The 24,812-nt window shown below is 34.4% G+C and overlaps 1 protein-coding gene across 12 annotated transcripts in view; it reads right to left on the bottom strand.

The window, feature by feature from the left end:
- The window catches only part of LOC101894270 (tropomodulin), a 359,112-nt gene that overhangs the window by 215,443 nt on the left and 118,857 nt on the right, over positions 1-24,812 (bottom strand). The window contains exon 1 of one of the 12 annotated variants that reach the window (XM_059122255.1): positions 21,984-22,820. The exons of the other annotated variants lie outside the window; for them this stretch is intronic. Coding sequence (XP_058978238.1) covers positions 21,984-22,073 — 90 coding nt within the window. The 5' untranslated portion in view covers positions 22,074-22,820. Of the gene's footprint in view, positions 1-21,983; positions 22,821-24,812 lie in introns of those variants that run through there. 12 annotated transcript variants of the gene reach the window in all.

Genomic DNA, 24,812 nt, shown 5'->3' on the forward strand with positions numbered 1-24,812 from the left:
CCTATTTAGGAAATACTACATCAAGAGTAAATCCCTGTCGTTCATTATCTATTAAGTCTGGATTGAAATTTTCCAATTTTTTATTAAAACACGAAGATAACTTAGAACCAAATGTTATCATTAATACGCATACCATCGAAGATTTGGCAAAAGAGGAATATTGTTACAAAAAAAGTAAGCCAGTTTTAAATTACCAAAATTGCAAAGTGTCTGATGACATTTTTTTTAAGGGAACTAGGTATAAAAAAAACTATTATTTAGCAACAAATAATGCCGCAATTGAACTTTTCAAAATTAAACATTTAATAATTGAAAATGAAAATGTTTACATTTTATGTAACCAAGTAAAAGTTAAAAACTTTGATTACCATTTACAATCGTATGAAGTTGGTTCTCTGAATGAGGATACAATTTTTTTAATACCAATTTTAGATTTTATTACTTACCCATTTCACTTATATCCTATGAATAATGGAAAAGTTTATTTCAGATTTAAGTTAATTTAATTTGTTTCTATACATTGAATATATGTAATTCGAATTGTTTTGTTAAATCAAATATGTATTTATATTGAATTTATGTAATTGGTTTCGTTCAATAAAATACTTTTCAAAAAATGTCGTTTCTTCTACTAAGGGTATAAAATGGAAAAGGAACGGATATCAAAAAATGACCACCATTGATTTCAATCTGACAACGGGCGTTGACAATCCGACAACGGAGCGTTGACAATCTGACAACGAAGCGTTGACGATCTGACAACGAAGCGTTGACAATCTGACAACGGGGCGTGCTCGAAATGACCACGTATGTGCTCATTTCATGCACATCTGTTGTTGAAATCGTTGCCAAAATCTCGGTGTCAAAATGACAACAGCGTGCTCATTTTGACACCAAACGTGGTTGATACACTATCATACACGGATGTGGTCATTTCATACACGGATGTTGTCATTTTTTCTCTGGGTGTAAAGGCCCTGAACTCGCAATGACCTCTCGGTCAAGACGGTATCGTAATTTATGCATGCGGATCTAAAAGGATAAAGTATATACCGTTTTGGCAATATCCTTGATTTGGAAACCATCTTTAATTTTGATACAAATGTATCGTCTCCCTTCTACCAGATCTCAGTTACAGATGTCCACATATAATAAAATTAGAGTACGCATACCTAACCACCTGCATAAACAGTAACATCCACATCAAATTTCAGGATTTCAGATCTACTTTTGAAGAGAGCGTCAAGTGTTTTGTTTTTTGTTTGGGATCTTGGTGAGAATAAAAATATGTTTGATTCATATACATCATGAAAAAATAATATTAATTTTTAATATTCCCCATAAAACATGATTTAAAAATTTATCTAGATTTGAAAACATTACTCTAATGCCGGGACCTTGGTTCAAGGCCCTGAACTCGCAATCGAGACGGTATCGTAATTTATGCATGCGGATCTAAAAGGATAAATATAAACCGTTTTTGCAATATCCTTGATTTGGGGTCGATCTTTAATCTTGATACAAATGTATCGTCTCCCAAGTGGAAATTTAGGCAAAAGAATCATTTGCAAGACTACTACCAGATCTCAGTTCCAGATGTCAACAGACACCTCAATATAAAATTTCGTGATTAAAGCTCAATACATTCACTCGATTCAAAAGTTAGTATCATTTAATAGAATTAGAGTACGCTTACCTAACCACCTGCATCAACAGTAACATCCACATCAAATTTCAGGATTTCAGATCTACTTTTGAAGAGAGCGTCAAGTGTTTTGTTTTTTGTTTGGGATCTTGGTGAGAATAAAAATATGTTTGATTCATATACATCATGAAAAAATAATATTAATTTTTAATATTCCCCATAAAACATGATTTAAAAATTTATCTAGATTTGAAAACATTACTCTAATGCCGGGACCTTGGTTCAAGGCCCTGAACTCGCAATCGAGACGGTATCGTAATTTATGCATGCGGATCTAAAAGGATAAATATAAACCGTTTTTGCAATATCCTTGATTTGGGGTCGATCTTTAATCTTGATACAAATGTATCGTCTCCCAAGTGGAAATTTAGGCAAAAGAATCATTTGCAAGACTACTACCAGATCTCAGTTCCAGATGTCAACAGACACCTCAATATAAAATTTCGTGATTAAAGCTCAATACATTCACTCGATTCAAAAGTTAGTATCATTTAATAGAATTAGAGTACGCTTACCTAACCACCTGCATCAACAGTAACATCCACATCAAATTTCAGGATTTCAGATCTACTCCTTCACACAATAGCTTATTTAGTACTTTTCGTACCATTCTAATATACATTTCCATAACCACCTTCATATCTAAATTCAAGATACTAACAGAGACCTCACTATGAAATTTCAGATCTATCACTTACCCAATACTCAATTTAGTAACATTTAGTTATGTATATCCAAAAGGATCTACATCTTGCCAACGTAGACAAAAAGTGATTCAAATTAGTACCATTTAGTACTTTTCGAACAATCATAGTACGTATTCCCAAAATAACCCACATATCTAAACCTCAGACACCGATGGTGACATCCATATACAATTTCAGGATTTCAGCTCTATTCCTTCACCCAATACAAGATTTACAACTATTTAGTACTATTCGTACAATAATTTCTACTATCGTTTCCCAAACCACGTCCAGATCTTAACTCCAGATACGAACAGAGACCTCTGTATGAAATTGAGATTCCAGCTCTATATTTTCACACATCACCAAATTTAATAATATTTAGTGCTTTTATAACAATTGCAGTACAAATTCCCAAAACTACCTAAATATATTAACCTCAAACACCAACAGTGACATAAATTTCAAATATCAGCATATCAGTCTACCCCCTTCACACAATATCAAATTTATTACTTCTCGTACAATCAAAGTACTCCTCTCCAAACCCACCTTCAAATCTCAACCTCAAATACCAACAGTGAACTAAATGTCCATCCACCCAATACCAAATATAATACCATACAGTACTTTTCGTACAATTATGACTCTCATTTCCAAAATCACCTCCACATGTCAAGGCTACACTTGAACCACAACCCTAATACCAAATTGCAAACTGCAAGCACTGTCTCGTTCACCCAATACCAAATTGTACCAAATACAGGGTGAGATGAAAAAACGGCAACCAACTTCAGACTGTTGTCATTTTTAAGCCACTGGTCCGACAGCTGTTCAGTGACAGCTCATTATATTGACTACAATCGTACAAAAGCATTTTGATGAGCATTTTCCAGAAAAAAAGTATTCGTGATTGAATTCTAGCGCGATGGTGCAATTTCTTTATATTTGGCTGGAAGACCACAAGTGACTATCTTCAGAGCAGTCCAGTATTTAAATGTGAATAAATCTTTTTTGTCTCATACCATCGCTCGTTACCATAATACTGGTAGCGTAGCCCAACGTCAAAAAAGAAGACGGAAGAAAACAGCGACATTAGCAGAAACGGTTCGAAAAGTAAAAAGCGATTTGATCAAAACCCGCGTCACAGTGACCGAAAAATGGCTCGTAAGCTGAACATATCGCAATATTCCATTCAACAAATATTGAAAAGTGAGCAATAACTTACTCCGCTATAAAAAGAAAATAGACTCAAAAGAGCCAAAGGCTTGCATCGCTTGGCCGAAAGTGGTGAACTGCCGAATTTGGTTTTCTGGTTTGGGTTTGTTTTTCTGAGAAAACATTCGTTGTCCAGCAGTTTGTAAACAAACATAATTATCGTGTTTACTTGCCAAAGAGGTCGGTGTATTAAAGCCTTGGGCACACACACATTTTGGCCGCAGACCTTGGACATTCCAACAGGACTCAGCACCATCGCACTCAGCACGCGCCACCAAAGAGTGTTTACAAAATGAGGTACCTCGCTTTATTTCCAGCGCACAATGGCCACCAAAATCTCCGGATACTAATCCGATGGACTATTGTGTCTGGAGTATTTTGGAAAGCAAGGTTGGCACTAAAAAATACCAATGTGTCGATCGCCTTAAGCAAGCGCTTCGCTGGAAATGAACCAAATACCGCGGAGCAACATTCGGGCAGTGTGTGACGGTTTCATTGGCCGTTTGAAGGCAATAGTTCGTGCCAAAGGTCACTAATTGGAACAAATCTAAACTTATTCTAAAATTTGATGCTATTTCCGACATTTTTTGCTTTCATTCAATAAAATTAAAAAAAGTAAAAATTATGGCGTTTGACTTTGTTGCAGTTATTTTTTATCTCACCCTGTGATTACAAATTTCCAAAACTACCTAAATATACTAATCCTTCACTCCGACAGTAATCTTATATTAAAATTTCAGGATACCAACTCTATTGGTTTAGCCAAAACAAAATTGTATCAAATTTAGTACCATTTCGTACACATAAGAACAAATTTCCAAAACTTCCTACATGGCCTAATCCTACAAGGCAATAGTTACTTTATTTCCAAATTTCAGCATTTCAACTGTATCTGTTTTACAAAATTTTTACCATTTAGTTCTATTCGTGCACTTAAGTACAAATCTCGAAAACCCCCTCCATTTCACAATCCTACACTATACCAGCAATGTCAATTTTAAATTTCACGATTTTAGATTCATCCGTTCCTCTAAATTAAAATCGTACCAAATTTTGTAACGTTGAGTACATTTTGTATACATGAGTACATACATGCAAAATTAAGTCCTTTCATCGACACTACCCCTCAACCTTGATTCCCATTCCAAATTTCAAGTTCTAGGCTCTCACACTTCACATAATACGAAATGATACCAAATGTGGTAACTTTTAGTATTTTTCGTACACTTATAGTGCGAATTTCCAAAAACCCTTTGGTACATCTATCACACACTCAATCAGTGACCATCATTCTAAATTCTAGCTCTACTGTTACGTCAAGTACAAATGGTATCATATTTAGTAACTTTTAGTATTTTTCGTACCGTTCTAGTACGAATTTCCAAAAACCTAGCCTTATTCGACACCTTCGGACAGTGAGTGACACTCAAAATTGCAAGATTCTATTTTCAGCTGTTTCAGCCGTTTAGGAGCTTGTTTTTAGGAGAGTTTTCAAAGTGGTTCAAAAAATGTTTATGTCAGAGTTTCCAATAAAGAAATTTATTTCACCTATTTTTTGCATTTATTTTGAAATGACTAATTTTTAAAAATTTTCTCAAATACGCAAAATTCTCTTTTACGATGCACTAATTTCTTTGTGCAAAATTACCATTCCATTTTTATTATTCGCCATTAAAAAAAGAACACAAAACAACTTTGTTGTTAAAAAAAATTCAAATATTGTTTTTCTAGTTCAAGAAACTCGCAACAAGCAAAAAAAAGGCATTCGCCATTTTACGATGCAAAATAAATTCATCAAATGGATTAAAGTTAAATGCAGAATAAAATTTATTAACAATGATACTTACTATAGATGAATCGAATGATTCAGGTCATCGAATTAAAAATGTGTCTATGCATAGAACTCACCTAAAAGAGAAGACAAAAAAAATAATTATTAATTTGGATGTTTACAGTATTGGCAGATTGGTCAACGGACATATAAATTATAAACAATTGCAATGAAAACGTGTTGTGATAATTAGTGTTTTTTCTTCTTCTCAAAAAATGCCTGAGAAAAAATAACAAATAATTATTGGCAAATGTTCTCAATTTGTTTTGGTGTAAACATTTATCGAACATTGGTGTCAACACCTGCATCAACATTCAAATGAATTTCAAATCAAATTTTCTGGTGTGTCAATTGGTGTTTTATGAAACCATTAGTGTCATTTCAACAAAATTTGCAGGATATATAAATTTGTCAAAAATCAATTTATGTTGATAATTAACGGAAAATGTTAAGTAATATATGTTTAATTGGATTTTATTGAATCACACATAAGTTTATGCGATTTGGGTTTGCACACTCTTGGCTTTTTCATTGGACGAAAATGTGACTTGTTTAATTATTATACAGGGTGAGATAAAAAACTGAAACAAAGTCAAACGCCATAATTTTAACATTTTTTTTTTAATTTTTATTGAATGTAATCAAAAAATGTTGGAAATAGCATCAAATTTTAGATTAATTTAGATTTGTTCGAATTTTTCACCTTTAGCACGAATTAAGGCCTTCAAACGGTCAATGAAACCGTCAAACGCTGCCCTAATGTTGCTCTGCGGTATTTCGGCCCATTCCCGGCGAAGCGATTGCTTGAGGTCATTGACACTTTGGTATTCTTTAGTGCCAACCTTGCTTTCCGAAATACTCCAGACACAATAGTCCAACGGATTGGTATCCGGAAATTTTGGTGACCATTGTGCGCTGGAAATGAAGCGAGGAACCTCATTTTGTAACCATTCTTGGGTGGCGCGTGCTGAGTGCGATGGAAAAATAGCATATTTTAAAATGGCCATAGCCCCTTAAACATCAACATTTCGGGGTTTTTAGCAATTATTTGTGATCAGTTTATTAAGAAGGAAAAATAGCACATTTTAAAATTGCCATAATTCCATAAATATCAACATATCGGGGTTTTTAGCTATTATTTGTTGATTAGTTTTTTTTTTTTTTTTTTTTAAGGAGGAAAAATACATATTTTAAAGTGGCCAAAACTCCTTAAATATTAAAATTTTCATGGTTTTTAGCTATTATTTGTGATCACTTTATAAAACAGGAAAAATATCATATTTTAAAATGGTCGCAAGTCCTTAAATATCAACATTTCGGGGTTTTTAGCTATTATTTGTGACCACTTTTTAAAAGAGGAAAAATAGACTATTTTAAAATAGCCATAACTCCTTAAATATCAACATTTCAGGGTTTTTAGCTATTACTTGTTGATCAATTTTTTAAGGAGGAAAAAAAAAGCCAATTTTAAAATGGTCATAACTCCTTAAATATCAACATTTCGGGGTTTTCAGCAATTATTTGTGATCAACTCTTGAGTCTATTTTCTTTCTGTTGCGGTGTAAGTTCTTGCACTTTTCGGAAATTCAATGGCCGAACTCATTTTTCAATATTTGCCGAATGGAATATTGCGATATGTCCAGCTTACGAGCCATTTTTCGGCCACTGCTACGCGGGATTAAATCAAGTTGCTTCTTTACTTTTCGAACCATTTCTGCTGATGTTGCTGTTTTCTTCCGTCCACTACCTTGACGTCGCGCAACGCTACCAGTATCACGATAAAGAGCGATGGTACGAGATACAAAAGATTTATTCGCAATTAAATGCTGGAATGCTCTAACGATAGGCACTTGTGATTTCCCCGCCAAATATAAAGAAATCGCACTATTACGCTTGAATTCGCTTTTGAACACTTGTAAACAATATACTGTGCTTTTACTGGAATAATTTTAAAAGCTGTCGGACGAGTGGCTTAGAAATGACAGCAGTCTGATGTTGGTTACAGTTTTTCCTCTACACCCTGTATATATTCTTGATCAGCATACAATTGTATGTCGATTTACCTACGTCTGTCTGTCTATTTGTGGAAATCACTCTAGCTTCCGAATGAAATGAAGTAGGTTGATAAAATTTTACTCAAATGTATATTCTGTCAGCAGGATTTTTGGTATTGAGAATGGGCCAAGTAGGTCCACGTTTTGGTATAGCCCCCATATAATGATACCTCCCTATTTTCGGTATTTTGGTGATTTTAGCGACATTATTCATCGGAATTGATTCAAATTTGGTATTTGAAGTACGTAATGGATACTTCAGCCTACAACAGAAAATTGTCAATGCAGGTCAACATCTTCGTCTAGCCCCCATATAAAGGTACCTCCCGATATTCGGTATTTTGATGATTTTAGCGACATTATTCACCGAAATTGTTTCAAAGTTGGGCCAAGTAGGTCCACGTTTTGATATAGCCCCCATATAATGATACCTCCCTATTTTCGGTATTTTGGTGATTTTAGCGACATTTTTCATCGGAATTGTTTCAATGTGGTATTTGAAGTTCGTAATGGATACTACAGCCTACAACAGAAAATTGTCTATGCAGGTCAACATCTTCGTATAGCCCCCATATAAAGGTACCTCCCGATATTCGGTATTTTGATGATTTTAGCGACATTATTCACCGAAATTTTTTCAAAGTTGGGCCAAGTAGGTCCACGTTTTGATATAGCCCCCATATAATGATACCTCCCTATTCTCGGTATTTTGGTGATTTTAGCGACATTATTCATCGGAATTGTTTCAAATTCGGTATTTGAAGTTCGTAATGGATACTACAGCCTACAACAGAAAATTGTCTATGCAGGTCAACATCTTCGTATAGCCCCCATATAAAGGTACCTCCCGATATTCGGTTTTTTATGATTTTAGCGACATTATTCACCGAAATTGTTTCAAAGTTGGTATTGAAGTTCGTTACAGATAGTGCAGTCTACGACATAAAATTGTCTGTGCAGGTCCACGCCTTCATAAAGCTCTCATATAACGGTACCTCCCGATATTCGGTATGTTGATGATTTTAGCGACATTAGTCACCGGAATTGTTTCAAATTTGGTATTTGAAGTACGTAATGGATACTGCAGCCTATGACAGAAAATTGTCTGTGCAGGTTCACATCTTCGTATAGCCCCCATGGTACGTCCCTATATTCTTAAATTTTTGACTTTAGCTACATTATTCATAGATTTTTTTGAAGTTTCGCTTTTGAATATTGTAATGGCTAATGGCAAAAGTTGCCTATACAGGTCAACGTCGTTGTATAGAACCTTACATAACGGCTACATTTGGTATTTTTAAGATTTTAATAGAATGTTTAATGGATTTTATTATTTTTTTTTTGAAAGTTGCCAAATTCGTTCCAAATGGTGGAGGGTATTCAAAGTTCGGCCCGGCCCGGCCGAACTTACTGCTTTTTGCTTACTGCTTGTTCTATGCTGATAATTTATGTTTTTTATTCATTTTCCTCTCCTTTGTTTCAAAATTTAAAAAATTGTCCTGCTTTCTCAGCAATCTTATTTACATTTCATTGGACATGCAAAAGATTCTTTAAAGAGCCAACCCACATAACATGATCCAATTTACAATGTGTAAGAAGAGGAAAAAAAAATCAACTTTCTAATCAAATTTAGAGCAGATGTTTGATTTTGCTATTTATAGAAAATTTTCCATTCAATTCATTACGAAAAAAGGACGTATTAAAGTTTTCCAATACAGCAACAACAACAAAAACAACTAGGGGAAATTGCCAAACACAAAATCGATGTAAAGTCTGGGTAATCAATGTCCAATCAGAAGAAAAAAAAAAGACTTGAGAGAAAATGTAATTTGCCTTTAGTTAGCAGCAAAAGCCATACACATACATATGCAAACAAAATTAGACACATAAAAAATACAAACACCCTTACACATACACTCTTTTACATCCTTAAAAATTACTGTTTTAAACAAATTTGTTACTTTTGAAAATACAAAAACAAAAAACAACATCCATAAAACCCTTGACTGGGCCATATGAAAACAAATTCAAGCATGTAAAATTGTAATAAATGCTCGATTCATGAGAAGAAAAAAACAACAACCCATGGAAGAGTTACATCAGCTCTCAAGCCTTTCAAGCCTTGCAAAATGCCTCTATACCCCCATGTATGGTTACCAATGACCGGCCCATCCAAACGATGACTGACATTGTAACACCATATGCAGTATAAATTACTGTTAAAAACCAAACATCCATATGTCGTTTTTTTTTTCTTCCAACAGGGAAAGGCAAATTGGCCAGAGCAAGGATAGGGCAAGAACTGTGTGGGTGTGTGTGTTTTTGTTGTAAAATTGACCAAAGTTGTAGTCATTAAACTTAAACATTGAATATAAAACAAATTCTGAGGGTGGCTCCCCGGTTTAAGTTGATTAAGTTGATGGTAGATTAGCCAGCTACGCTTCATCGAGTTTTGGTCCCCTTACAATGTGGCTTTAAATCAGGATTTGAAGATTTTTTATTAAATACTTTCATTATATTAAAAAAAAACTATTTTGAAAAATCTGCTAGGTTTGGAAATACACTTTAATGAATTGTACGATATGTGAAAGAAAAAGACGAAAAAATATATTCCGGCGCGAAATTTTAAAATGGCAAAATTTCCTTTTTGAAGTATTATAGCCTGGAGCTCAGTTTCGGGATGCCATATGGGTTATTGTTCGTGAGTTGTGGTAATATACGGCTGGTTAAAATTTAATCTAAAACATTACGAAAAGCCAAGGAATTAGAATTTTCGTTTGAAATGTAGAAATACGTCCGAATTCTAATAATCTCCATCAAAATCATTATAGAATTAAAAGTCGATTTAACGTGTGCTATGGTGTGTACGTCCATCCTTTGGTTTGATGTCGATCATGGACTATATCGGACAACGCCCTTATATACTGGTACATCTTGCACTTTTTGGCTGAGCTCCACCATAACGGCACCTCCTGATTTTCGTCATCTGGAAGTTTTCGTTTCGGGTTTTAGCAGTAAATAGTTTAACTTCTTTCAAAAATACACAATGTACAGGGTAAGATTAAAATACTGCAACCAACTTTAGACTGCTGTCATTTCACCTGTCCGACAGCTGTTAAAATTATTCCAGTAACAGCTCATTATATTGTTTACAAGCGTTCAAAAGCATTTTGGTGAGAATTTTCCAGAAAAAAAATTGATTCGTGATGGAATATAAGTGTGATTTCTTTATATTTTACTGGAAAACCACAAGTGGCTATCGTTAGGGCACTCCAGCATTTAAATGTGAATAAATCTTTTGTATCTCGTACCATCACTCATTACCGTGATACTGGTAGCGTAGCCCCACGTCAAGGAAGTAGACGGAAGAAAACAGCAACATCAGCAGAAATGGTTCGAAAAGTAAAGAAGCAACTTGATCGAAACCCGCGTCGCAGTGGCCGAAAAATGTTTCATGAACTGAACATATCGCAATATTCAATTCGCAGCTCGGGGTAAAGACACTGAAATTCCAAAAAGTGCAAGAACTTACACAGCAACAGAAAGAAAATAGACTCGAAAGAGCTAAAGAGTTGTTTCGCTTGGCCGAAAGTGTTGAACTGCCGAATTTTGTTATCTCCGATATGAAAATATCCGTTGTCCAGCAGTTTGTAAACAAACCAAATGGTCGTGCCTTCTTGCCAAAGAGGTCAGCTGGAAATGTGCACCTTCGGTTGGCCAACAGAACTCAAGCGCCGGCCATGGTGATGGTGTGGGCCACAATAACAGCCGATGGTCTCTCTCCGCTCGTATTAATCGATCGTGGCATCAGAATAAATGCTTTCATATCATCGCGAAAATATTCTGGAGGGTGTATTAAAGCCCTGGGCACTCAAACATTTTGGCCGCAGACCTTGAACATTCCAACAGGACTCAGCACCATCGCACTCAGCACGAGCCACCCAAGAATGGTTACAAAATAAGGTTCCTCGCTTTATTTGCAGCGCACCACCAAAATCTCCGGATACCAATCCGTTTGACTATTGTGTCTGGAGTATTTTGGAAAGCAAGGTTGGCAATAAAAAAATACCAAAGTGTCGATCACCTCAAACAAGCGCTTCGCCGGCAATGGGCCAAAATACCGCAGAGCAACATTCTTGCAGCGTGTGACGGTTTCATTGGCCGTTTGAGGGCCATAATTCGTTCCAAAGGTGACCAATTCGAACAAATCTAAACTTATTCTAAAATTTGATGCTATTACGACATTTTCTGCTTTCATTCAATAAAATTTAAAAAATGTAAAATTAAAAAAAATGTAAAATTATGGCATTTGACTTTGTTGCAGTTTTTTATCTCACCCTGTACTAAATGGTACTAATTTGGTAAATATGGTACAATTTGTGTTTGGGCGAATCAATCCTGGAATCTTGAATTGGGATATGGATGATTTCTTGATTTCGGACCCATATTAGTACAAATTTCCATCGCTTTCTACAAATTCCAATCCCAAGTCCTCTTCCATAGTAATCCCAATTCCAAATTCCAGGATCGGTTCGTTTCGTGTTTTCGGAAAGTATACTATAATTTAACGGAAAGTACTAAGTGGCATTGGGTGGAAGAATAGAGCTGAAATCCTGAAATTTGATATAGATGTCACTGTTGGTGTCTGTGTTTTAGATATGAAGATGGTTTTGGAAATGTGTACTAAAATATCTCGAAAAGTACTAAACAGCACTATATTTGTACAATTTGGTACTAGGTAAACAGGTAGTGATTGGAATCTGAAATTTGGTATTACGGTTACTGTTCATGTGTACAATGGACACATGAACGATGTTTTGACAATGTATACATATTTGTACGAAAAGTACTGAATTGGACTATTTTTGATATTGGGCAAAGGAAAAGGGCTGGAATCGTTAAATTTGATGTTGGTTTCTGAAATTGAGATATGGATGTGGTTTCGGAAATGTGTACTATATTGTACGAAAAGTACTATATAGTACACATTTAGGTATTGAGTTAAATGATAGAGCTCAAGTCCTGAAATTTGATGCAGGTAACACTGTTGGTGTTGCTGGTTTAAGATATGAATATGATTTTCGAAATGTATACTATAATTGTTCGAAAAGTACTAAATAGTACTATATTTGAAACAATTTGATATTAGGTGAACAGACAGTGCTTGAAATCTGAAGTTTGGTATTGGGGTCGCTCTTTATGTGTTGCCTGGACCTGTGGAGGTGGTTTTTTGAAATGTGTACTATAATTGTTCGAAACGTATTAAATGGTACTAAATTTGCCGATGAGTGAATGGATAAAGCTGAATTAAGGTCACTCTTGGTATCTGGTGTTACAATTTGATGGTAGTTTGGGAAATGTGCACTATAACTGTGCGATAGTACTGCGTGGTACTAAATTGGGTATTGGGTGAAGGGATAGAGCTGGAATCCCGAAATTTGATATTGAGTTCTCTGTTGGTATCAAAGGTTATGTAGATTTTTTGAAAATTCATACTTAATAGTAGGAAAAGTACTACATTTTGTATTGGGTGAAGATATTGAGGTCTATGTTGATATGAAAATTTTTTGAAAATGCGTACTTAAACAGTACGAAAAGTACTAAATTTTGTATTGGTTGAAGGAAGAGAGCTTGAATCTGTGCTGAGAGAAGGAGCGTACTTAAACTGTACAAAAAGTACTAAATTTTGTATTGGGTGAAGGAATAGAGATTGAATCTGTGTTGAGAGAAGGAGCTGGTTTTAGATATGCGCACTACAATTGATCTAAATTGTACTAAATTTGGCACTAAAGACTCTACTCTCTCTCTCTCTCTCTTGGAGATGCGTACTAAATGTTACTAAATTTGGCAATGGATAAAGGGATAGATCTGAAATTCTAAAATTTGATATTGAGGCCAATGTTGGTTTCTAGGCTTTACATAGGGAGACGTTGTTATAGTTTTGGACAGAAAAATTAGATGTGTAATCAAAGGCGAAGTAAACACCAGAACAATCCATGTTAAACTCAAGTACCACAAGTACCTCCTTTTCACCACCAATCTTGTTTTTGTGATGTGATGGAATTTTTTCTCCTAGAACAACAACAGTGCTTCCAATGCACACACCTGTTACAGTGCTGCTTTAGAAAGTCAGATTTAAGGCTTTAAACTTTTAGACGTCAATTTCTAGTTGGTAGGAACCCTGATGTGGGTTCGCGGTTCAAATCCCAGCCAGGCTCACCTAAATATTATAATTTTTGAGTTTTTTTTTCTCAAATCTTAAAATATTTTTTTTAAATATTCAATCAAATTCACTAGATATCGTCCAAACTGCAGGTACATATTTCCGCTAGTGTAGGGTATACGGTTATTGTCCTCTTCACAAACATACACAAACGCACACACGAAATGTTACTAACCTTTACCATTCCTAACATCCCCCCTCACATTCATCTTCTCATGCATGATGCCACAAACTAGCCGATCAACTCAATCTCAAATATGTTTGAGACATGAATTAATTGGCGAAAAACTGGTTTCACCATAAACTCGAACTAAAGTTAAAACAACCGAACTAACATGCATACCCACATATTTACAAACACACACACACACACATATATACCGCAAAAAGCCATTTAATGAAGTTCTTGTTGTTGTTGTTGCTGATGATGCTGCTGCTATTTTTGTTACGAAAAAGCAGATTAATCTTATACATTTCCTGACCATCTCATGTTGCCATGTGTTAACCAACACTACTGGTTCGGCTTCGCAGGAAAGAATCATGGAAAATCACCCATTATCCCAGCTTCATGTTAAACACACTGCAGATTGTTCGGGGCGTTCGAACTGACTCCCTTCTTTAATTTTCCTGACTTCATCTTCATAGTTATCCCAGCAGGATAATGGAATGATTTAAAATTAGTCATAATGGTACCATTGATGAACTCTGCTGAACTGCTTATTTTCCCTCTCTCATTTGCTCGTCATGTAATTTTCCCCCCAATTCCATTTATCTTCCACTCTGGCATGACACAATGATTGGAAAAGAGTTCATAGCTGGAGATTAAACTCTGCTCACCTGATGTGTAGGGTTAATGGCTACTCTGTTGTTGTTGTTGTTGTTGTTGCTGATGTTACTTTTTGTGGTTGCTGGTGTAATTTATTAATCAATATTTGGATGTTGATGTGGGCTATTGAATGCTTCTCAAATCTCCCCGACATACTTGGACACACTTAGTTTATCTAGGCTTCCAATCAAGCACTTGGGTTCAGAACACACTCAGACAGAGTTTACCTAGGCTACCTACCAACGACGAACAGTTAGTTTACACAGCTTGGTCAGGTGGTGGCCGTTAACATGTTGTGCAGGGATGTGGACTGTGCCACGTCAGGATGTATAGACTTGAGTGAGTGTGTGCGTGTGTGTGTAATGTGTACACATATTGTTATGTGTCAGTTTGTTTGTATTTCTATGATGAATTTTAGTATCTGTCATGTCCAGCAACCCTCAAGTCATTTATTGGCAGTTTAATCTGTTTTTTTAGGTAATTGAAAAAATCCCTGAGACAATAATATTCTGAAAGAATTTCATTGTAATAGGATACGTATATGTACAGAATAAGGTAAAAAAACTTCAACAAAGCCAAACGCCATAATTTTTTTTTTAAATTTTATTGAATGTCGGAAATAGCATCACATTTTAGAAAAATTTTAGATTTTTTCGAATTGGTCACCTTTGGCACGAATTATGGCCCTCAAACGGCCAATGAAACCGTCACACACCGCCCGAATGTTGCTCTGCGTTATTTTGACCCATTCCCGGCGAAGGGGTTGCTTGGATGATCGACACTTTGGTATTTTTTAGTGCCAACCTTGCTTCCCAAAATACACCAGACACAATAGTCCAACGGATTGGTATACGGAGATTTTGGTGGCCATTGTGCGCTGGAAAAGAAGCGAGGAACCTCAATTTGTAACCATTCCTGGGTGGCGGGTGTTGAGTGCGATGGTGCTGAGTCCTGTTGGAATCTTCAAGGTCTGCGGCCAAAATGTTTGCGTGCTCAAGGCTTGAATACACCCTCCAGAATATTTTCGTGATAATATTTTGCATTTATTATCAAAATACCGAATATTGGTAGGAAGCGTTATAAAGGGGATAAACGATATCGTAGATCTATGTGAACAAATCTCTTTCAGGGGAGGAAAGGTACTCACAAAAAACTCCTTGTGTAGTTAACTTCATTGAAAAATGTGGCTAAAATCATGAAAATGCTGAATATCGGGGGATACCGTTAAATGGGGGCTATACGGTATCGTGAACCTAAACAAATACCTCAGTTCCAGGAGGTTAAGTATTAGGAAGGAACTCCTTGTGTGGATTTTCAGACAATTTTATTGAAAATATGGCTAAAATAATCAAAATACTGAATATTGGGTGGTACCGTTGTATGGGGGATATATGATATAGTGGACCGATATAGCCCATCTTTGAACTTGACCTGCCTACAGACAAAAGACTGATCGGTGCAAAATTTTATCTTCCTATCTTAATTTGTTTTGACTCTAGCGTGATGACAACAGACGAATGAAGGACAGGTCTAAATCGGCTTAGAATTTTATGCTGATCAGTATTGCAAATACAGGGTGAGATGAAAAAACTGCAACCAACTATAGACTGCTGTCATTTCAAAGCCTCTTGTCCGACTGCTGAAAAAATATTCCAGTGACAGTCAATTATATTGTTTACTAGCGTACAAAAGCATTTTGGTGAGAATTTTCTGGAAAAAAGCTATTCGTGATCGAATTCAAGCGTGATAGTGTAATTTCTTTATATTTGGCTGGAAAATCACAAGTGGCTATCGTTAGAGCACTCCAGCATTTAAATATGAATAAATCTTTTGTGTCTCGTTACCGTGATACTGGTAGCGTAGCCCGATGTCAAGGAATTGGATGGAAGAAAATAGCAACGTCAGCAGAAATGGTTAGAAAAGTAAAGAACCAACTTTATCGAAAGCCGCGTCGCCGTGGCCGAAAAATGGCTCATGAGCTGAACATATCGCAATATTCCATTCGGCAAATATTGAAAAATGAGCTCGGGGTAAAGCCATTGAAATTCCAAGCAGTGCAAGAACCTACACCGCAACAGAAAGAAAATTGACTCAAAAGAGTTAAAGAGTTGCTTCGCTTGTCCGAAAGTGATGAACTGACGAATTTGATTTTCTCCGATGAGAAAATATTTGTTGTCCAGCAGTTTGTAAACAAACAAAATGATCGTGTTTACTTGCCAAAGAGGTTAGCTGAAAATGTGCACCTTCGGTTGGCCACCAGAACTCAAGCGCCGGCCATAATGATAGTGTGGGCCGCCATAACAGCCAATTGTCGCTCTCCGCTCATATTAGTCGACCGTGGCATCAGAATAAATGCCGAATATTATCGGAAAATATTCAGGAGGGTGTATTAAACCCTTGGGCACGCAAACTTTTTGCTGCAGACCTTGAACGTTCCAACAGGACTCAGCACCATCGCACTCAGCACGCGTTACCCAAGAATGGTTACAAAATGAGGTTCCTCTCTGCAGTTCCAATGCACAGTGGCCACCAAAATCTTCGGATACCAATCCGGAGTATTTTGGAAAGCAAAGTTGGCATTAAAAATACCAAAGTGTGGGTCACCTCAAGCAAGCGCTTCGACGGGAATATGCCAAAATACCACAGAGCAACATTCGGGCAGCGTGTGACGGTTTCATTGGCCGTTAGAAGGCCATAATTCGTGCCAAAGGTGATCAATTTGAGCAAATCTAAACTTATTATAAAATTTATTGCAATTTCCGACATTTTTTGCTTTCATTTTATAAAATTTAAAAACAATGTTAAAATTCTGGCGTTCGATTTTGTTGCCGTTTTTTATCTCACCCTGTACTTTGTTAGGTTTAAAATTATTATTAATATAAGTTACAATCGGAATAACAAACTTAATATACCCACCATACATAGGGTATAAAAACTACACCAACTCTTCTCAGAGAAGAACCCTTTGGGTAGATTGTAATACTTTCAGAATAGTCCTATGGATAGAATACAATGTGAGATATTTTTGGATAGAAACAAAATAAATGAAAAGACTTCTGATGTCTTCTACTTACAATCTTTCAAATACTTTTTTGGGGAGATATTCTCTTGTTTTGATCTGCATAAAAAGTACCATTTGAGGTTTTTCTCATTCATAGAAGACCTTTTAAGTATTTTTTTTGTGTCTCATCAAATAGCATTTCTGGATGTTTCTTTCCATCAGACAGATATTTTTAAAGTAATTTCTAATTACTTGTCCCCGTCCAAAAACAATTTGATTGATGTTCTTCTTCATTTCAGTTAAGATGATCTCAAATCGAAAAATAAAAAAGAATACATTGTGATGTCCTAAACTATGGCAGAATGCGTTGGTGGCCACTTTGTTATTGTCAAAATAATTGACACCCACTAGTCGAAATGTTTTCGATTTTGGCCGATGGTATGGAGAAGGAGAAGAAAAAGACAAAATAAAATATTTGAACACATTTTTTGTATATGTTTGAATTTTTGGCGTTGTATTTTGGATTTTTAAATACGTATAAAAAATATACTATAAAACTTAAAAATTTTAAATGAAATGTTGAAAAAAATCTGATGCATTTTTCACATAAAAAAATACTTTATTAGGCGTCTGTAAACAAAAACAAAATAAAATTTTAATATACTATTGTTGGAGTGGAATCTGTAAAAAAATATGTTAGTCATTTCTCTAAGATTTTATTGAAGTAAAACTATTTGTTAGAAGAAATCAGACAAAAATGTAAAATGTTGCCTCTATCTAGGATGTGGGGCGTAAATGAGTACAGGTTGTATATTTTGTTTTTAGAAAGCTATAACGGAAACGAAATGCGTAATCAATAGATTTAACAACTCAGAAAATTATTTGACACTCTACTCAACTTATTTTTCTTAAACAAAAAAACTTCATTTATTTCCCAAAAATTCATTCAGTCAAAATTTATTTTTCTTGCTTTAAATTTTATATTTTTCCTGCATTTCCCCTTGGCATTTTCGAATCCAGCTGATATGCTAATGCATGGTTTTTTGTAATCTTACAGACGAAAAAAACATGAACACATTTTGTTTTTTTGCAAATGCCAAGGATAAATGGTTTCATATCCGTTCAGAATTTTCCCTTAGCACTTAATTTACAAAATAAACAATTCTTGTTGTGGTTTCAGTTTTTGTTTTGAATGTTCATCTCTTTTGTTTTTCTCTTTGGTTGATAGGGAAAATATGCAAAAAATAACCCCCGCGATACGCTGGAGAGTGAGTGAAAAAATGGCAGCATAATAGAGCCATTTATAAAATTTCATTTTCATTTGAAAGGATTATCCACCAGTGGATAAAGAGATAAAAATGCAAAAAACATGGCAAGTGAGACAAAAAAAAAAAAAAAAAAAACAACCTTAGACACATTACTAGGAAATTACATTTTATGCATGCATTTTATACCCTCCACCATGCATAATATGGAGGGTAAATTAAGTTCGTCATTCCGTTTGTAACTCATCGAAATAATGTCGATCCAAAAAAGTATATATATTCTTGATCAGCGTAAAATTCTAAGAAGATTTTGCCCTATCCGTCCTTCTGTTGTAATCACGCTACAGTCAATAGGAAACTAACATTTTGCAGAGATCTGTCTTTTATCTCAAGTTCGATGGTGGGCTATATCGGTCCACGATATGCTACCATATCCACACAAGGAGTTCCTTGTGAGTACTTTACCCTCTGAAAGAGAATTGTCTATATAGGTCCACGATATAGTATATCCTCCAAATAGCGATACTCCCGATATTTGGTATTTTGATTATTTAAGCCACATATTTCAACGGAATTGCCACAAGAAGTTCCTTGTGAGTATTTTATGCTTAGACATAAATCAGAGGAGAAAATCTGAAGCACCGGCGAAAAGTCATAAAATTTACCAAAACACTTTTTCGCATAGCTGGAGTTGGACATACCCGAGAGGAAAAAAAATCAAGTTACGCTTAAGGCCCGCTACTTAAAGTATTTCTTTAAAAATCCAGGATCATAGGTCCGATGGTCCTTGAAAATATTTGTTTTAATTCGTTCGAAGGTCTGATGGTTCTTGAAAAGATATTTTTTTTAAATCCACGTTCGAAGGTCTGATGGTCCTTGAAAATATTTAAAAAAAAATACACGTTCGATGGTATGATAATCCTTGAAAATTTTTCTTTAAAAAATGCAAGTTCGTAGGTCTGAGAGTCTTTGAAAATATTTCAAAAAACAAAAAATTTCACTTTCGAAGGACTGATGGTCCTTGAAAATATTAAAAAAAACGAAAAAATTCACTTTCGAAGGACTGATGGTCCTTAAAAATATTCAATGAAAAAAAAAACGAAAAAATTCACTTTCGAAGGGCTGATGGTCCTGGAAGTAATTCTTTAAAAAAATCCACGATCGTAGGTCTGATAGTTCTTGAATTAATTCTTTAAAAAATTCACGTTCGAAGGTCTGATTGTCCTTGATAATATTTTTTTTTAAAATCCACGTTCGTAGGACTGATGGTTTTTGAAAATATTTCTTTAAAAAATCCACGTTCGTAGGACTGATGGTTTTTGAAAATATTTCTTTAAAAAATCCACGTTCGAAGGTCCGATTGTCCTCGATAATATTTTTTTTTAAATCCACGTTCGTAGAACTGATGGTTTTTGAAAATATTTATTTAAAAAATCCACGTTCGAAGGTCTGATTGTCCTTAATAATATTTTTTTTAAATCCACGTTCGAAGGTCTGATTGTCCTTAATAATTTTTTTTTAAATCCACGTTCGAAGGTCTGATTGTCCTTAATAATATTTTTTTTTAAATCCACGTTCGTAGGACTGATGGTCATTGAAAATATTTCTTTAAAAAATCCAAGTTCTAAGGTCTTATGGTCCTTGAAAATATTTCTTTCAAAAATCCAAGTTGGAAGGTCTATTGGTCCTTGAAATAATACTTTAAAAAATCCACGTACGAAGGTCTGATGGTCATTGAAAATATTTCTTTATAATATCCACGTTCGTAGGTCTAATGGTCCTTCAAAATATTTATTTAAAAAACGACGATCGTAGGTCTGATGGTCTTTGAAATAATTCTTTAAAACAAAATAAATGATCGAAGGTCTGATAGTCCTTGAAATAATTCTTAAAAAAATCCATGTTCGAAGGTCTGATGGTTTTTAAAAATATTTATTTAAAAACCTTTATGTTCGGATGGTCCTTGAAACAAATTCTTAAAAAAATTGCATTCACTTTTCTAAAAGACCTTCTTTAAAATCCGCGCTATTAATTGTGAAGGTCTAAAAATGTCCAATAAATGATGGTCATTCGCAAAAATTCTTTTAAAAAAATCCACAAATGTTGGTCTGATGGTCCCTCAAAAATTTTCTTTAAAAAAATCCACAAATGTTGGTCTGATAGTCCCTCAAAAATTTTCTTTAAAAATCCACGTTAATAATTATGAGGGTCCTTCATACAAATTCTTAAAAAAATACACAAATGTAAGTCTAATGATCCCTCAAAATTTTTCTTTAAAAATCTACGTTTCTAGATTTGATTGTCCTTTAAACATTTTATTTTAAAATACAATTTTACAGGTTTGAAGGTCTTTATAAAATCCACATTCGTACGACTGATGGTCCTCGAAAATATTCCTGTAAAAATCAACGTTTTTAGATTTGAAAATATGAAAATATTTCTTTAAAAAATCCATTTTCGTAGGTCTGATGGTTCCTGAAAATATTTCTTAAAAAAATCTTATGGTCTGATGGTCCTTAAAAAATTAATCCACCTTTATAGATCATTGGTCCTTGAAACAAATTCTTTTAAAAAACACATTTACTTGTCTAAAGGGCCTGGAAAAAATATTTAAAAACGCTAAAAACGCCACGCTACTAATTATGAAGGTCCTTTAAAAAATGTCTAATAAATGATGGTCATTCAAAAAAAAAAAAAAAAAATTCTGTAAAACATCCACAAACGTAAGTTTGAAGGTCCCTCTAAAAATTTATTTAAAAAAACACGCTATTAATTATGAAGGTCCTCCAAACAAATTATTTAAAAAATCCTCAAATATAGGTCTGATGGTCCCTTAAAAAAATTATTTTAAAAAATTCAAGTAAATAATTAGGAAGGTACTTTAAAAAAGGTCTTTCGATCAATTTCTTTAAAAAATCCAGAAATATAGGTCTTTCAAAAAATTGCTTTAAAAAATCCACGTTTCCGGATCTGATTGTCCTCTAAACATTTTCTTATAAAATTCAATTTTATGGGTCTGATGGTTGCTATATATCTAATAGTCCGTTTTGAAATATTGCTTCCGGTTGTAGGATATCATTTAATATATGTGGATAAAAAAATCATTTATTTAAAATTTTCCCTAAATCCTTTCTGTTCTCATCCAAAAATTAAAAATAATCGAGTTTAACCCACCGTAACTGTAGTTTTAGTCTTTCTCCATTTGGCAGTTTTACTTGAAGTTGTGGTAGTCTCCTCCTCGACAATATCACCAGTGTCAGCCATGTTTGTTGTTGTGTTTTTTTAGATGTATGTGTTATTAATTTTTTGTTATATGTATGTATGTATGGATGTTATCCTTGTTGTGTTCTTTACTTTTTCTGCTATAATTTCGTGCGAATAAGTAATCTGATTGCTTTTGTTTTTCGCTAAGCAAATGGCTTATTTCCCGAAAAAGCAAAAACTCATGTACAAGCGTGTAGTAAGTGAGTTGTAAATCCGGAACACTGGCTAACTGCTTCAAGTGGTTATACTCGCTTTTGTCATATGTAAAATATTTTGATTTACAGCTTTATTATTTTTTTATTGTGTTTTTTTTTTTTGATAATTTTGTTTATTTGTATTGTGTTGTTAGCGAACGGCACAAAAATAAATAATGAACAAATATTTATTTATTGAATTTTTTCGTTAAGTGATTATTTATTTTCTCTTCCTCTATATTTCACATTTAAATTGCTATTTCCATAGAAATTTATACTTTTTCTCTTTGGCACTTTCTGTGTATTTTACATATATTTTTTGATTCTTTCTTATTAATTTTCATATATTTATCACATATGTATTTTCGGTTTTATCACTTTTTGATTTTGTTGGTTTGTTGAAATACACTTTTGTTGTGGTTTTTACGTTTGTTTGCTTGTATCACTTTAACAATATTTGAAATCAACATTTTTTCCAGCAATGACATGAATTGAACAATCTTTAAATTGCTTTTTAATAATCAATTGCGACACTCTCTTTTTCATATATATATATATCTGAAATAGGCAAAAGACACATTACTTTCTATTTTTTATATTTTGGTTAAGATAAATAATTCCAGTAAAAAAACTTGTTTTAATTTTCACTTCCACAAAACGGTTTCTTTTTCGGTTTTCCTTTATTTTTTTTTTTTTTTTTTTGCTTTTTTTAACATCGTTAACACAAAAATTTTGCACAACGAATCCATAAAATATAACACAAGAATTTATGAATTGAAATTTAAATAAACAAATGGGAATAAATTTTTGATTTTGGGGTCATTGATGTGCATTTGATTATTATTTTAAATAAATACCTATAAACAGATTTCATATTTATAAATTTGTATAAACAATTTAACATCATGTGACTGCGAGCAATATTTTTCCATATTTTCTGCAATAATTTTAAAGAATTTTTGTGACCGGAAAATTTTGGTTGTTAAATTTTCTTAATGTACATTTAAGGTGGTGGTTCAGAAAAATATAATTTTAAATATTTTAAATCACAAATTTTATCATTGCCGATTCCTTACTTTCATTTAGAATTTGGTAGAAATATTAAAACAAAGCAATTCAAAAATTAGGACAAAATATTTGTCTATTTCGGCCGGGACGAGACATTGAATACCCTCCGCCATTCGGAACGAATTTGGCAATTTTCAAAAAAATAAAATCCGTTTAAAATTCCGATCAAATCTTAAAAATACCGAATGTAGCCGTATGTATACGGCGACGTGGACATGCATGGGTAAATGTGAAATTAAAAAAAGTCGGTGAATAATGTAGCTAAAATCATCAAAATACCGAATGTAGGGAGGTTGGACCTTTACCAACAATTTTCTGGCATAGGCTGTAGTATCCATTACGAATTTCAAATACCATATCTGAAACAATTCCGGCGAATAATGTTGCTAAAATCCAGAGAGTAGCGAATATCGGGAGGTAAAATTATATGGGGGCTATACGAAGACGTGGATCTTTATAGACAATTCACTGCCAGTGGTAAGGTGCTCATAAAGAACTCCTTGTGTACAATTTCAGAAAATTCCATTGAATAATGTGGCTAAACTTTTCAAAATACTGAATATCGAGGGGTTTCGTTATATGGGGGCTATACGAAGACGTGGACCTGCACAGACAATTTTCTGTCATAGGTTATAGTATCTATTACGAACTTTACGTGGACCTACATGGCCCATTTTCAAGACCAAAAGTCCTGCAGACATAATATAATATTTGAGTAAAATTTTATCAACATACTTCATTTCGTTTGGACGCTAGAGAGATTTCCACATACGGATAGACGGACGGCTTTGGCTTGAAAACCACAAGTGACTAGCTTTAGAGCACTTCAATGAAGTGGAGAAAACAAAACAACAACATCAGCAGAAATGGTTCGAAAAGTAAAGAAGCGACTTGGTGGAAACCCGAGTCGCAGGGGCCGAACAAAGGCTCGTGAGCTGAACATATCACAATATTCCATTCGGGACTCAGCATCATCGCACTCAGCACGCGCAACCCAATAATGGTTATAAAATGAGGTGCCGCGCTTCATTTCCAGCGCACAATCTTCGGATACCAATCCGTTGGACTATTGTGTCTGGAGTATTTTGGAAAGCAAGGTTGACACTAAAAAATACCAAAGTGTCGATCACCTCAAGCAAGCGCTTCGCCGGGAATGGGTCAAAATACCGCAGAGCAAAATTCGGGCAGCGTGTGAAGGTTTCATTGGCCGTTTGAAGGCCATAATTCGTGCCAAAGGTGACCAATTCGAATAAATCTAAACTTATTCTAAAGTTTGATGCTATTTCCGACATTTTTTTGCTTTCATTCAATAATATTAAAAAAAAATTAAACATTATGGCGTTTGGCTTTGTTGCTGGTTTTTTATCTAACCCTGTATATGGGAGCTATATCCAAATCTGAACTGATCTCTATAAAACTTGGCAGGGGCATTTTCGAGCAGTATCTGATGTTCGGTATCAAATATCATTCTTCTGGA

Source organism: Musca domestica, unplaced genomic scaffold (genome assembly GCF_030504385.1).
Source record: "Musca domestica strain aabys unplaced genomic scaffold, Musca_domestica.polishedcontigs.V.1.1 1, whole genome shotgun sequence".
Taxonomy (NCBI): domain Eukaryota; kingdom Metazoa; phylum Arthropoda; class Insecta; order Diptera; family Muscidae; genus Musca; species Musca domestica.